The 13,094-nt window shown below is 42.8% G+C and overlaps 1 protein-coding gene across 1 annotated transcript; it reads right to left on the bottom strand.

Moving 5' to 3' along the window:
- Nucleotides 1-9,683: 9,683 nt before the first annotated feature.
- LOC149445412 (uncharacterized) lies at nucleotides 9,684-12,056 on the bottom strand. Its single transcript, XM_089653829.1, has one exon. It carries the CDS (start codon nucleotides 12,054-12,056, stop codon nucleotides 10,491-10,493), a length of 1,566 nt encoding a protein of 521 aa, XP_089509955.1. The 3' UTR covers nucleotides 9,684-10,490.
- Between the last annotated feature and the right edge of the window lie 1,038 nt (nucleotides 12,057-13,094).

Here is a 13,094-nt window from a genome sequence, read left to right as displayed (position 1 = left end):
TTACACAGTCATGCAACATTGTACCCAAATTATATTTTTATCATTTTTTTTCACACAAATAGATAATTATTTTGGTGGTATTTAAACACCACTTGTTACCATTTTTCTTGTTTTTACAAATAAATCGTCTTTCCTTATAAATGTAGACAAAGGTGTATTCTGCGCCATTTCTTGGGTACAATAACCCCAATCAGTGTCTATGATTCAGTGTGTAGGAGAGTTATAGAGTCTACAAACTATGGGAGAGATGTCTGAAAATCCATCATGTCTGATGACGGCAGATCTCATTTCTGAGGATCAAAAACACCAGAACGGTACAAATTGTCAGAACTTTATCTGTGAGGAAATAATCCGTATACAATTCATGGAAACAGGCGGGATCTGGAATGAAGGAGATTCCCTACTAATTCTCACAAAGTAACTAGAGATGAGCGAATCGAACCAGGCGAACCGGAATTCGATACGAATTTCAGGAAAAATACTACTTCTTCTTCTTCATCCTCATCCTCTTCTTCTTCTTCTGAGGATGAAGAAGAAGAAGAAGTAGGATGAAAATAAGAATAATTCCAAGCCGGCAAAAAGTGTATCTGCAGAGCTCCGCTATTTCTGACAGTTCTGTGACATTCACTCCATACAGCGGTTGAAACATTGTATCTATTTGTTTCCATAAATGGATCCATTTATGGAAACAAATAGATACAATGTTTCAACCGCTGTATGGAGTGAATGTCACAGAACTGTCAGAAATAGCCTAAGAAATAGCGGAGCTCTGCAGATACACTTTTTGCCGGCTTGGAATTCTCCTTCTTCTCATCCTTCTTCTTCTCATCCTTCTTCTTCTTCTCATCCCTCTTCTTCTTCTCATCCCTCTTCTTCTTCTCATCCTTCTCCTTCTTCTCATCCTTCTCCTTCTTCTCATCCTTCTTCTTCTTCTCATCCTTCTCCTTCTTCTCATCCTTCTTCTTCTCATCCTTCTCCTTCTTCTCATCCTTCTTCTCATCCTTCTCCTTCTTCTCATCCTTCTTCTCATCCTTCTCCTTCTTCTCATCCTTCTCCTTCTTCTCATCCTTCTCCTTCTTCTCATCCTTCTCCTTCTTCTCATCCTTCTCCTTCTCCTTCTTCTTATCCTTCTCCTTCTTCTCATCCTTCTCCTTCTCCTTCTTCTCATCCTTCTCCTTCTTCTCATCCTTCTTCTCATCCTTCTCCTTCTTCTCATCCTTCTTCTCATCCTTCTCCTTCTTCTCATCCTTCTCCTTCTTCTCATCCTTCTTCTCATCCTTCTCCTTCTTCTCATCCTTCTTCTCATCCTTCTCCTTCTTCTCATCCTTCTCCTTCTTCTCATCCTTCTTCTCATCCTTCTCCTTCTTCTCATCCTTCTCCTTCTCCTTCTTCTCATCCTTCTCCTTCTTCTCATCCTTCTCCTTCTCCTTCTTCTCATCCTTCTCCTTCTTCTCATCCTTCTCCTTCTTCTCATCCTTCTCCTTCTCCTTCTTCTCATCCTTCTCCTTCTTCTCATCCTTCTCCTTCTTCTCATCCTTCTCCTTCTCCATCTTCTCATCCTTCTCCTTCTCCTTCTTCTCATCCTTCTCCTTCTCCTTCTTCTCATCCTTCTCCTTCTTCTCATCCTTCTCCTTATTCTCATCCTTCTTCTCCTTCTTCTCATCCTTCTCCTTCTCCTTCTTCTCATCCTTCTCCTTCTCCTTCTCCTTCCTCATCTCCAAGGGCATTTAAATTAAAGGTACAGTGTTCTGCACTAATTTAAAGGCTCTCTGAAGCCTAGAAACCCTTTTTATAAGTTAACTTCGTAGCGAATAAATTCGCATCGAATCAAATTTCTTCCTGAAATTCGGCGAATCAGCCGAATCGAATTTTTGAATAATTCGCTCATCTCTAAAAGTAACCGACATCCCAGTTCTGTATTTGTGATAATTGGAAGACAAAATAAAACACAATAATGTGCAAAAATATATATTTATTAATAATATAAATCAGTACAAAATGGGGATGAAATATAATAGGTGATGATAAATAATAAACAATACAAGATAACAGTACAATGATCTAATCCACAATAATGGGGAGAAATACAAGCCAGCAATTACTTCCAAATATTAATGAATTACATCCAACTGTCTGGAAATGTCGTGTAAGAAATCAGTAACTCAGCAACATGTGACAACAGATATACAAATCCCCCCCGTGATCTCTCTACACCCAGATATTCAACGCTCAACGTGTACCTTGCCATGAATTGAAATACATGGATGAAGTGTGGAACCGGGTTGGTCATTAATGGCAGGAGAAGAATAAAAATGGAGTCCTGACCTAGAGCACTGGGCTGACTTTTCATTGGGGTGCAGCCTATATGCTAGAGATGGTCTGCACATAAATGGAAGGGGTTCTGCTGTGCTGGGGGAGGGGTTTATGGGAAGGCTGGAGGAGTAAATAAACTAGGATGGAGGGGGGAGGGAGAATTTGATTATAACGGGGTAGACAGATCAGACGGATCAGTACTTATTGGGGGGTGGAATGGGGAAAGATGGGGGGAGGGCTTTGGCAAATGATAAGAAGGTTCCCATGTTACAAACAACCAGTGGAATTGGTACCATTTGTATGAAAATAAAAAATACACAAAATCTGTGTGAACAAGGTGTCAGTGAATGAACAAGGTGTCGGTGAATAAACAAGGTGTCAGTGAATGAAAGTGTTTGTTCCCCAATGCCAGAAGTGTGCCCAGCACAATAGGTGAGTTGGAAGGTTTAATGCATGAAGATAACTAGGATTGAATTGGTATTGCTGAATCTTGGCTTCATTCCTCACATGACTGGGCCATTCATATTCCTGGCTAGGTTCTCTTTCGGAGAGACGGGGGAAATAGGAAAGGGGGTGGTGTCTGTCTCTGTGTGAGAAGTGATCTCAGAGCGAGTGTGAAAGAGGACCTAGATGATAGAGAGTGTGATGAGGCTGAAGTATTATGGGTGGAGCTTCACATGGGGGGGCGGTACTACAAAGGTCATCATTGGAGTTTGTAATAGGCCTCCCAGTGTTAATGAGGAGGTGGAGACTCAGCTCCCCCCACAGATGGAAAGGGCTGCAAGGGCTGGGACAGTAATAATAATGGGGGATGGGAACTACCCGGAAATTGACTGGCGTAATGGGACTGCAGGAACAGTTAAAGAGCAAAAATATTTAAACCTACTACAGGACAATTTTATGGTCCAGTTCATAGAAGCCTCTACTAGCAATGATGCTCTGCTGGACCTGGTCATCTCCAACCATGCAGAACTTATTATGAATGTCCATATAAAAGAACATCTGGGTAGCAGTTGAAATTATTGATTTTCTTATCCCCTCATAGACCCCCGGTCTGTGGAGAGATTCCTGGTTTATCAGCAGAATTCTGGGAACACCCCTGGAACACAGAAATAACGGCAGCTTATGTTCAAAGTTTATTAGACATTACTAAGATTATATAGGATACAGAAATAATAAGGGGGGGGGAGCGAGTTTCAAAATTGTAAATTGTAAGTTTCCATCATGAGCTGACTACATGAAACATGACATATACATTTCTTGGTATAAACTGTTTTTGCTAGCTTTCTGAGAATTAGCTGGGCAAAGAAAATGTCAGGGTCGTGTTATCTGTTGTTTATACTTTCTGGTGCAAGCTGAAACAGTTTCATTAAACTTCTAATATATCTGCAAAACCTAACTTAATACTTAAAATGGCGTACATCATCAGGTTCTCTAGATCCTTTCAATCCCCTCTTAGATCATGAACATGATCTCAATTCTTTACTTCATTCATCTTTTTGTACATAGCCAGATAACCTTCATTTGTATTTTGCGGCTTGGTAGCTCTAGCAATGCAATATAATGAGCATTTAAAACATAGATATAAAAATAAAACAAAAAACAATATCATGACTATGCTTACAGCGATACCTTTCATCCATGAAAAGACGGAACCAAATCCTGATCCTAGCCAATCAAAAGGAGTCCATCTATCTTTTCCTATAGCTCTAGCTTCTTCCATTAAACCATCTACCTGTTCCCTGTGTTGCTTTATTATTTCATAATAATCTGGAACAGTCATTGTGGTATTATATATCCAAGTACAACATTCAGAATCCTCTGTCATCTCACACAGACCTGTCAGAGCAGCACTCATGCTTTCAATAGCTAATTCTTGCATCTCCAGCTGTTCTCTAATAGCTCTGGTCTCAGTATTTAGCAACCCCATGTCCTTAGAGTTCCTCTCCAGTATATCATCAATAATGTTTGTGTAATTATTTATCATGAGTGTTATTCCCCATCCCGTGTAGGTAGGGAACCATGACCACACCTTATCACCTGTAGAGAATAGATCTACCTTTTCTTGTTTGGTTTCCCTTCTCTGTCTCAGAGTTAGTTGGTGTTTTGGGTATGTACTGGCTTTTACCTGGTGTTCCTTCTGGTCTATAGCTGCCATGATTGGCACTAATTGGGCTACATAGCACCAGCCCTGGACATTACTCGGTATCCAAGGGTAACAGATCTTACCACAACAGATATAGGTATTGTTTCCCAAGGAGATCGGCAATTTTTGTATTGCAGAGTGAAATTCAGGGGTGACAACAAGTGTGAAATAAAAAAGAAGTTTTCCAAACATAGTTTTCCCCACATTGTCTTGTATCCCTTCTTTCATTCAGGGTTCTACCATTTACTTGCCAGAGTTTCACAGAAGAAGTTCCATCCCTCCTTCCAGGATCAGATATGTTTAATATGGACTGAGAGCACATTCCCTTTCCCTTGTGGGAAGTATTCCCCAGTCTAAAACACCAATCGGGGAGTTGAGTGACTCCCAGAGTTGGAAAAGATATGGTGTCATTAGAAGTAATATTGGTCAAACCAATACTTACATTCCCTGTTATTAACAAAAATATTTTGACTGGAGCGGCCAGAAGAGGAATTTCATATGTGCTAGGATGTAACTTACTACATATCCAACATTTATCAGAACCTGACTTTTGAGCATAAGCAGATTTAAACTGCATCATCAACATTTTCCTGAAAAAGGATTGTTCTCTTCAAAACTTCTTTTTGACTTTCTTTCACTTTTGGTTATCTGGGTCTCATTTAAATCTAGTCCTTGACCACAGATACCTTTTATTAGACCCAAGTCCTCAGGGTGATAAATACAATTAGTTATGATCCATACTGGCAGGAAAAAGAGCAGTCAGTGTGACCAATAGGACCCAGATCTTCAAAGCACCATGAGGGGCAGTAAGGAATGTCATCTTCAGGGTCTTTTTCACTTACTTCACCCGCTCTTCAAGGATTTTCCTCTCATACTTCTCCTTTTTCCATCTCGTGTTTCTCAGGTGTTTGGTTCACCTTCTTCACTCGACTAGCATGGATCCAGGACTGGGAATTCTCCACCAGAACAGCCGTTCTGGAAACCGCCCGCTAGCACCGTAGTAGGTGGTCCAAAGGGGTAGCCTTGCCTCTTGTCTTTAGCGAGTTGGCGGACCACTACGACATCTCCCACTTGGAAAGGGTGTGTTGGTTCCTGAAAAGATAAAGGAGAGGTGCGAGCAACATTTCTTTCAATCTGATCTAAAGTCTGAATCAGTTTTCTCACATATTCTTGTTGTACCAGGTCAAGGTCCCCTCTTTCTAACATAAGTGGCTGTCTAGCCCAAGGAGTGGGGAACGGTCTTCCCATTAATATTTCAAAAGGAGATAACCCTGTAGTCTTATTAGGTGTCATTCTTACCTCTGCTAGAATTGCAGGTAACATCTTCTTCCAGTGGGTATAGGTTCCTCCAGTGGCCTTCCTCAACTCATCCTTAATTGTCCTGTTCATCCTTTCTACTATACCCCAACTTTGAGGATGATAGGGAATATGAAACTTCCAATCTAAGTACTTTTACCAGGTCTTGGCATACCTTGGCCACAAAGGCTGGTCCGTTATCAGAATTTATCTGCAGTGGACATCCCCATCTGGGTATTATCTCCTGTGTAAGAATTCTGACTACAGTCTGCGCGTCTTCTTTATTAGTGACAAATGCTTCCACCCATCTGCTGAACATATCCACCATTACCAACAAAGACTCTTGCCTCTGTCCTGTTTTTGGCATGTGGGTAAAATCTATTTGTAAATGGGTGAAAGGTGTAGTTGGGTACACTAGATGCTGGTGTTGTGATTTCTTTGGGTTCTGTGGATTGTTCCTTATACATGTAATGCACCTAGAGACATATTCTTTCACCAACCTAGATAAGCCTGTAATGTAAAAATCCTGCAATAATGTTTCACATGTCGTTTTCCATCCTCTATGTCCTAGACATTTTGTTTGTAAATCTGCATACATCTGGTCATGTGGGGTAGTTGTGACGCCTGAAGTGGACATAGACATCTGCTCACTGGCCACCTGTTGTAATGCAGCTTCCTTTGCTACCTTATCTGCTAATGCATTTCCTTTGGCAATATGATCTCTGTGATTTGTATGTGACCTGCAATGAAGAATGGCTGATGTTTTCGGTAACTGTATGGCTTTGAGTAGATCAGATATCAAGGAAGAGTGAGATATGGTTTTGCCATCAGCAGCAATGAATCCTCTTCTCTCCCAAATGACCCCAAAATCGTGTACAGCACCATGGGCGTACTTGGAGTCTGTGTAAATGTTGACATCCTGTCCTGCAAATAATTGACATGCTCTTGTAAGGGCAATCAGTTGGGCTGCTTGGGCTGACTGATATGGGATTGGCTTTGCCTCAAGTATTTTGTCAGGAAGTTGCACAATGGCATCTCCTGCATGGTAAGTATTATCATTTGGCCTAGAGCATGAGCCATCTACAAACACATCTGGGGCCCCCTCAAGAGCCACAGCTGACATGTCGGGCCTAGGGGAAGTGTCTTGCTGTATGTGGGTTATACAGTTGTGTTCTGGTGTCACTTCGTCCTGTTCCCCCTTTAGCCCCAATAGGGCATTCAAAATTGGAGCAGGACCTGAATTTACTGAAGAATATTTAATAATCAAGTTGGGATCAGATAGAAGAATCACTTCATATCCGCTCAACCTTTGTGCTGACATGTGTTGAGTGTGTATGTTTTTCAGTAGTAAGGACACTTGATGTGTGGTGTGTAGGGTAGTTTCATGTCCCAATGTGAAAGCAATAGCCATTCCCACCACCATCACACACGATGCAACAGCTCTCAGACAAGCAGGCATGCCCTGAACCTGAGTTGGCACTACTTTGAAAACAAAAAGCTGCAGGGCGGAGCTTGCCTCCATGTTCCTGAGCCAGGACCCCCCGCCATGGTTGTACAATTTTCCCCCGCATACAGATAAAACATTTTCTTATAGTCAGGTAGTCCAAGACCAGGGGCCGTTACCATAGCATTCTTCAGGTACACAAAGGCATCAACCATTTCATTTGATCATGTGAGAATGTCAGGTGATTCTGAAAGTGTGGCAGACCTCAGAGTGTGATCATAGAATGAACAATCAGGTATCCATTGGCGGCAGTAACCAATCATACCAAGAAAAGTTAGCATGTCCTTTTTTGTTTGTGGGCGGGGCAGACCCACGAGAGCCGCAGCTCTTTTGTGACTGACATTCCTCTCACCATGACTTAGAATAAAACCAAGGGATTCAACCTGTTTTTGGCACCATTGCAGTTTCTTTTTAGATGCTTTTGTGACCATTCCCTGACAACCATTCTAACAGAGACCAACTATCCTCCTGACTGGCCGCCTGACTTGAACTACAAATCAATAGGTCCCACATATTGTAGGAGGACCGAACCATTGGGAGGGGTCCAGCACCTCAGTGTGGTCTGGAGGGCAAGTGAGTAGACTGCAGGCGAATCTACAAAACCCTGGGGCATTCTACACCAGGTCATCAGGCAATTTCAGAATATAAATACAAATAGCGCCCTCATCTGGTGGTCCACAGGAACCAAAAAAATGCATTTGTTAAATCAATCACTGTAAAATATTCTGCATGGGACAGAATGGAGGTGAGAAGTGATGGGACACCAGGCACTATTGGAACCACCAAATTATTTATGGCCCTCAAATCTTGTACAAACCTGTAAGAGCCATCCGGCTTCTTAACAGGATTGATAGGTGTGTTGTAAGGAGAAACCGTTTCTTCTAAAATACCTGTCTCTAAAAATCTTTCCACTAGAGGAGCAATCCCTTCCTCCTTCTCTGGCGTCAATTTGTATTGCCTCTGTTTGTAGGACAATGCCCCTTCCTTGAGTGTGACTGTGTATGGTGTACATGAAATTAATCCTACATCCATAGAATTTGTGGCCCAGACTGGATGTGTATCAGGAGGGGGTGTAATGTGTGAGGGATGACTCTCATCATTGAAATAGGTGGGTATAATGGGTACTTTGGAGGATCTGGCAACAATACCTCCTTCTGATGTTACTCTCAGAGAAATCCCTAAAATTCCCATAAAATCTCTCCCTCTCTCGGGAATGGGTCTGTACTTCCCATGGCTTCTGTCCAATCTGCCATACAATCCACCCAGCGATTTATTAAATAATAGTCCGTTCCACAAACTCTAGCAACATAATCCTTACAATTGTCTCCCTTTTCTGGGGTACCTGGTGGGTAACTACCTCCCTGACCCATATTTAGACAGTGGATAAGATTATCTATCTTACCTTTTTATAATCTTATTTTGTTCCACACAACAAATTATCTTATATTTCTATGCAACAGAAAGAAAAAGCAAAAGATAAACAAGAATCTGCTCCACAAACTTATTAACCTTTTGATAACTTCCTAAAAGTTATCTCTTCACTGTTCTACCTGTTAGGAATGGGCTCAGCACAGGTGGTGCTGGGGCTCACCTGTCTTGTGGGCTGCAGTACCAGTGCTGGCCAGCGGGTGCTCTCAGCAGCCAGAATCTCACTTCTGCAATCAAGCCATCACCTGAGACTGATTGCAGGAGGTGTATTTAAGCAATGGCCAGGCCTGCAGTCAGTGCCTTGGTGTTTGTTCCCATGAGCCCCTGTACCTGCATCCTGCCTGATCGTGACTCTGCTAGAACTCTGCCTGCACCGACCCCGGCTATTCCTGACCACTCTCCTGCCTGCTCCTTGGTACCTTGTCTGCCCGATAGTTACCGACCCTGCCTGACTGCGTTTGTGTTCCCGCACATATTGTTATTTATTGACGGTTTGGTTTTTGCACTGTGTACTGTATAATCTTAATAAATTATATTGTTTTACACCATACTTGAAGCCTGCATTTCCCTGTGTCAGTCCATACATCTCTGGTCATACCTGGATCCCTAACGCTACCAAAGGACAGTGTGTTCTACCAAAGAACAATCTGTGTTTTACCAAAAACACTCTTTTTTATATATATATATAGTGCACTCTTTTGTAACGCTATCAAAGAGTTAAGTCTGCTTACCAAAAGTAGCTGCAGGTTATCAGGGGTCTATATAGACAATACAGAATGATTCAAGACCTTCCCTCAACACAGGGCAAGAAAGAGCTTTTGGTCATAAAAAGACAAAAGGTTTACTTACCAAGTGAGGTGGGTGGTCATCCTGGGCCAAGCCCCCAGCTGAAAGGATGATTTTCTTATCCCCTCAGAGACCCCCACTCTGTGGAGAGATTCCTGGTTTATCTGCAGAATTCTGGGAACACCCCTTGAACACGGAAATAACGGCAGCTTATGTTCAGAGATGTTCAAAGTTTATTAGACATTACTAAGATTATATAGGATACAGAAATAATAAGGGGGGGGGAGCGAGTTCTAAAACTGTAATTGTAAATTTCCATCATGAGCTGACTACATGAAACATGACATATACATTTCTTGGTATAAACTGTTTTTGCTAGCTTTCTGAGAAATAGCCGGGCAAAGAAAGCTTCAGGGTCATGTTATCTTTTGTTGATACATCCTTCAGCAAACTAAAACAGTTCCATTAAACTTCTAATATATCTGCAAAAACCTAACTTAATACTTAAAATGGCGTACATCAACACAATGGAGGTTCTCTAGATCCTTTCAGGCAGGACTCCATTTTTATTCTTCTCCTATCAATGGCCAACCCGGTCGCAGACTTCATCCATGTCTTTGGGGACCTCTGATCTCCTTATGGACTGTTTCTTCCATGATGAAGATCAGCCATGGAGTATATCTGAGGTGTATATCAGGGTGTGCTTCTTCCCCACATGAGAGCTGGGATGTCCAGTAACATTCATCTAGAAGACATTTCCCACACTCAAGGTACTAATACACCTCCAGGGTTGTGTGGGACCCCTGCTGTACTGGAAGACAGGACTTCAGTGATGAACATTTCCCTCACTCAGGACAGGAAAGTGGCTTCTCCCCTGTGTGAGTTCTCTGATGTCTGTAAAGATCGGACTTCTGAAAAAAACATTTCCCGCACTCAGGACAGGAAAACGGCTTCTCCCCCTTGTGAGATCTCTGATGTCTGGAAAGACTGCACTTATGTGAAAAACATTTCCCACACTCAGGACAGAAATATGGTTTCTCCCCCGTGTGAGATCTCTGATGTCTGGAAAGATCGGACTTCTCTAAAAAAACATTTTCCGCACTTAGAACAGGAATACGGCTTCTCCCCCATGTGAGATCTCTGATGTTTGTGAAGAACGTACATATGTGCAAAACATTTCCCACACTCAGGACAGGAATATGGCTTCTCTCCTGTGTGAAACCTCTGATGTGTGTAAAGATTAGAGTTATTTGAAAAACATATTCCGCATTCAGGACAGGAATATGGCTTCTCCCCCGTGTGAGATCTCTGATGCCTGGAAAGATAGGACCTCACTGAAAAACATTTTCCGCATTTAGAACAGGAATACGGCTTCTCCCCCGTGTGAGATCTCTGATGTTTGTGAAGACTAGACTTTTCTGAAAAACATTTCCCACACTCAGGACAGGAAAAGGGCTTCTCCCCCGTGTGAGATCTCTGATGTTTGTGAAGACTAGACTTTTCTGAAAAACATTTCCCACACTCAGGACAGGAATACGGCTTCTCCCCTGTGTGAGATCTCTGATGTGTGTAAAGATGGGACTTGTCTAAAAACCATTTCCCGCACTCAGGACAGGAATACGGCTTCTCCCCTGTGTGAGATCTCTGATGTTTGTAAAGATTGGACTTGTCTGAAAAACATTTTCCACACTCAGGACAGGAATACGGCTTCTCCCCCGTGTGAGATCTTTTATGCCTATTAAGATGTTTTTTAGAACTGAAACATTTCCCGCACTCAGTACAGGAATAAGGTTTCTCCCCCATGTGCGATCTCTGATGTGTGTAAAGACTGGACTTGACTGAAAAACATTTCCCGCACTCAAGACAGGAATACGGCTTCTCCCCTGTGTGAGATCTCTGATGTTTGTTAAGAATGGACTTGACTGAAAAACATTTCCCACACTCAGGACAGGAATATGGCTTCTCCCCTGTGTGAGATCTTTTATGCAGGTAAAGATAGGACTTCTGTGAAAAACATTTCTCGCACTCAGGACAAGAATATGGCTTCTCCCCTGTATGACATCTTTTATGAAGGTAAAGACTGGAGTTATGTGAAAAACATTTCCCGCACTCAGGACAGGAATATGGCTTCTCCCCTGTGTGAGTTCTTTTATGCACATTAAGCTCTGGTTTACGCCGGAAACCCTTCCCGCACTCAGGACAGGAATACGGCTTCTCTCCTGTGTGAGATCTTTTATGCACATTAAGATTGGATTTTGAATGGAAACATTTCCCGCACTCAGGACAGGAATACGGCTTCTCTCCTGTGTGAGATCTTTTATGCACATTAAGATTGGATTTAGAATGGAAACATTTCCCGCACTCAGTACAGGACAGCCTCTTCCCTGCTGGAAGGCCGGCCTGGTCCCACACAGTCTGAGGTTCCTCAGGATACAAGGAATCCGATGGTCCATCTACACTGGGTGGTGCCGGATGGACATTGGAGGGAGCCGGGTTTTCTCCTGGACTATACTGTGTGATGTCCTCATCTTCTACTTTCCAGTCTGGAGACAAAGGGAGACAACCCTCGGAGGTTTTCCTCATCTCCCGGCCATGGACTAAAATACAAAGACAAAGAGGATTACTAGGCAGGAGCTGATTGGTTCCCCCAAACCAGGACTGGCTGAGCCCCACCAGAGGTCAGAGAGTGAGGATGGGGGGAGAACAACCAAGATGAAGACTGGACTGATCCTGAAGACCACCATCATTGGGGTATTGACTCCTCCCTCATTATCACTTTCTGTTTAAGGGTCCAATGTTGGAGGATGTTATCACATTATTATCACCATGTAAAAGTCTGTGCTCCAATCACATCATCCGATATAAAATGTCCAGCTGGGAGGAAATGGGGGGAACAAAAGAGAATCCATATTATGTGTATATATAGCAGTGGGGGGAGGGGGAGAGCAGAAGTCAGGAGTATGTAATGTACAACATAGAGTATATAGTGCAGGGGTCAGGAGTATGTAATGTACAACATGGAGTATATAGTGCAGGGGTCAGGAGTATGTAATGTACAACATAGAGTATATAGTGCAGGGGTCAGGAGTATGTAATGTACAATATAGAGTATATAGTGCAGGGGTCAGGAGGATGTAATGTACAACATAGAGTATATAGTGCAGGGGTCAGGAGTATGTAATGTACAACATAGAGTATATAGTGCAGGGGTCAAGTTGTAATATAAATTATATAGTGCATAGCACCCTCTTGACAGGTTTCCAGATAGCCTAGGCACCTTTAGTCCTTTTTGGCTCCCCTCTAATCAGTGATTGAATGTTTTGGACTGTTCTAGGCTTCACTGGCTTCAGGTTCAACTGCTTCCCCTGCCTTCTAATGACAAGTTGCAGAGGTCCCACACCGCTGCCTCCCATCTCCTGAGACTGCACTCAGTGACTTGGGTCTGAGACACTACAGACATATCCCTCCACCCGGCACAGCCAGCAGATAACAGAGCAAGGAACCCTGGGAGAAATGTTCTGTCAGAGATCTTACTAGACCCGGGTATGGGGCAGAATACCCAAAGCACACACCCCCTAGTAACGTCTATGGTGAAAATGAACATTTTGCTGCCAGCTGAAC

This window comes from Staurois parvus, unplaced genomic scaffold (assembly GCF_062004578.1).
Source record: "Staurois parvus isolate SC_StPar_1 unplaced genomic scaffold, SC_StPar_1.0 ptg000721l, whole genome shotgun sequence".
Classification (NCBI taxonomy): Eukaryota; Metazoa; Chordata; class Amphibia; order Anura; family Ranidae; genus Staurois; species Staurois parvus.
Note: the sequence above shows the minus strand (reverse complement) of the source record. Positions and strands in the feature narration are given on the sequence as shown.

Coding starts and splice junctions, on each gene's coding strand:
- LOC149445412 (XM_089653829.1), bottom strand. CDS start 12,056: ATGAGGAAAACCTCCGAGGGTTGTCTCCCTTTGTCTCCAGACTGGAAA.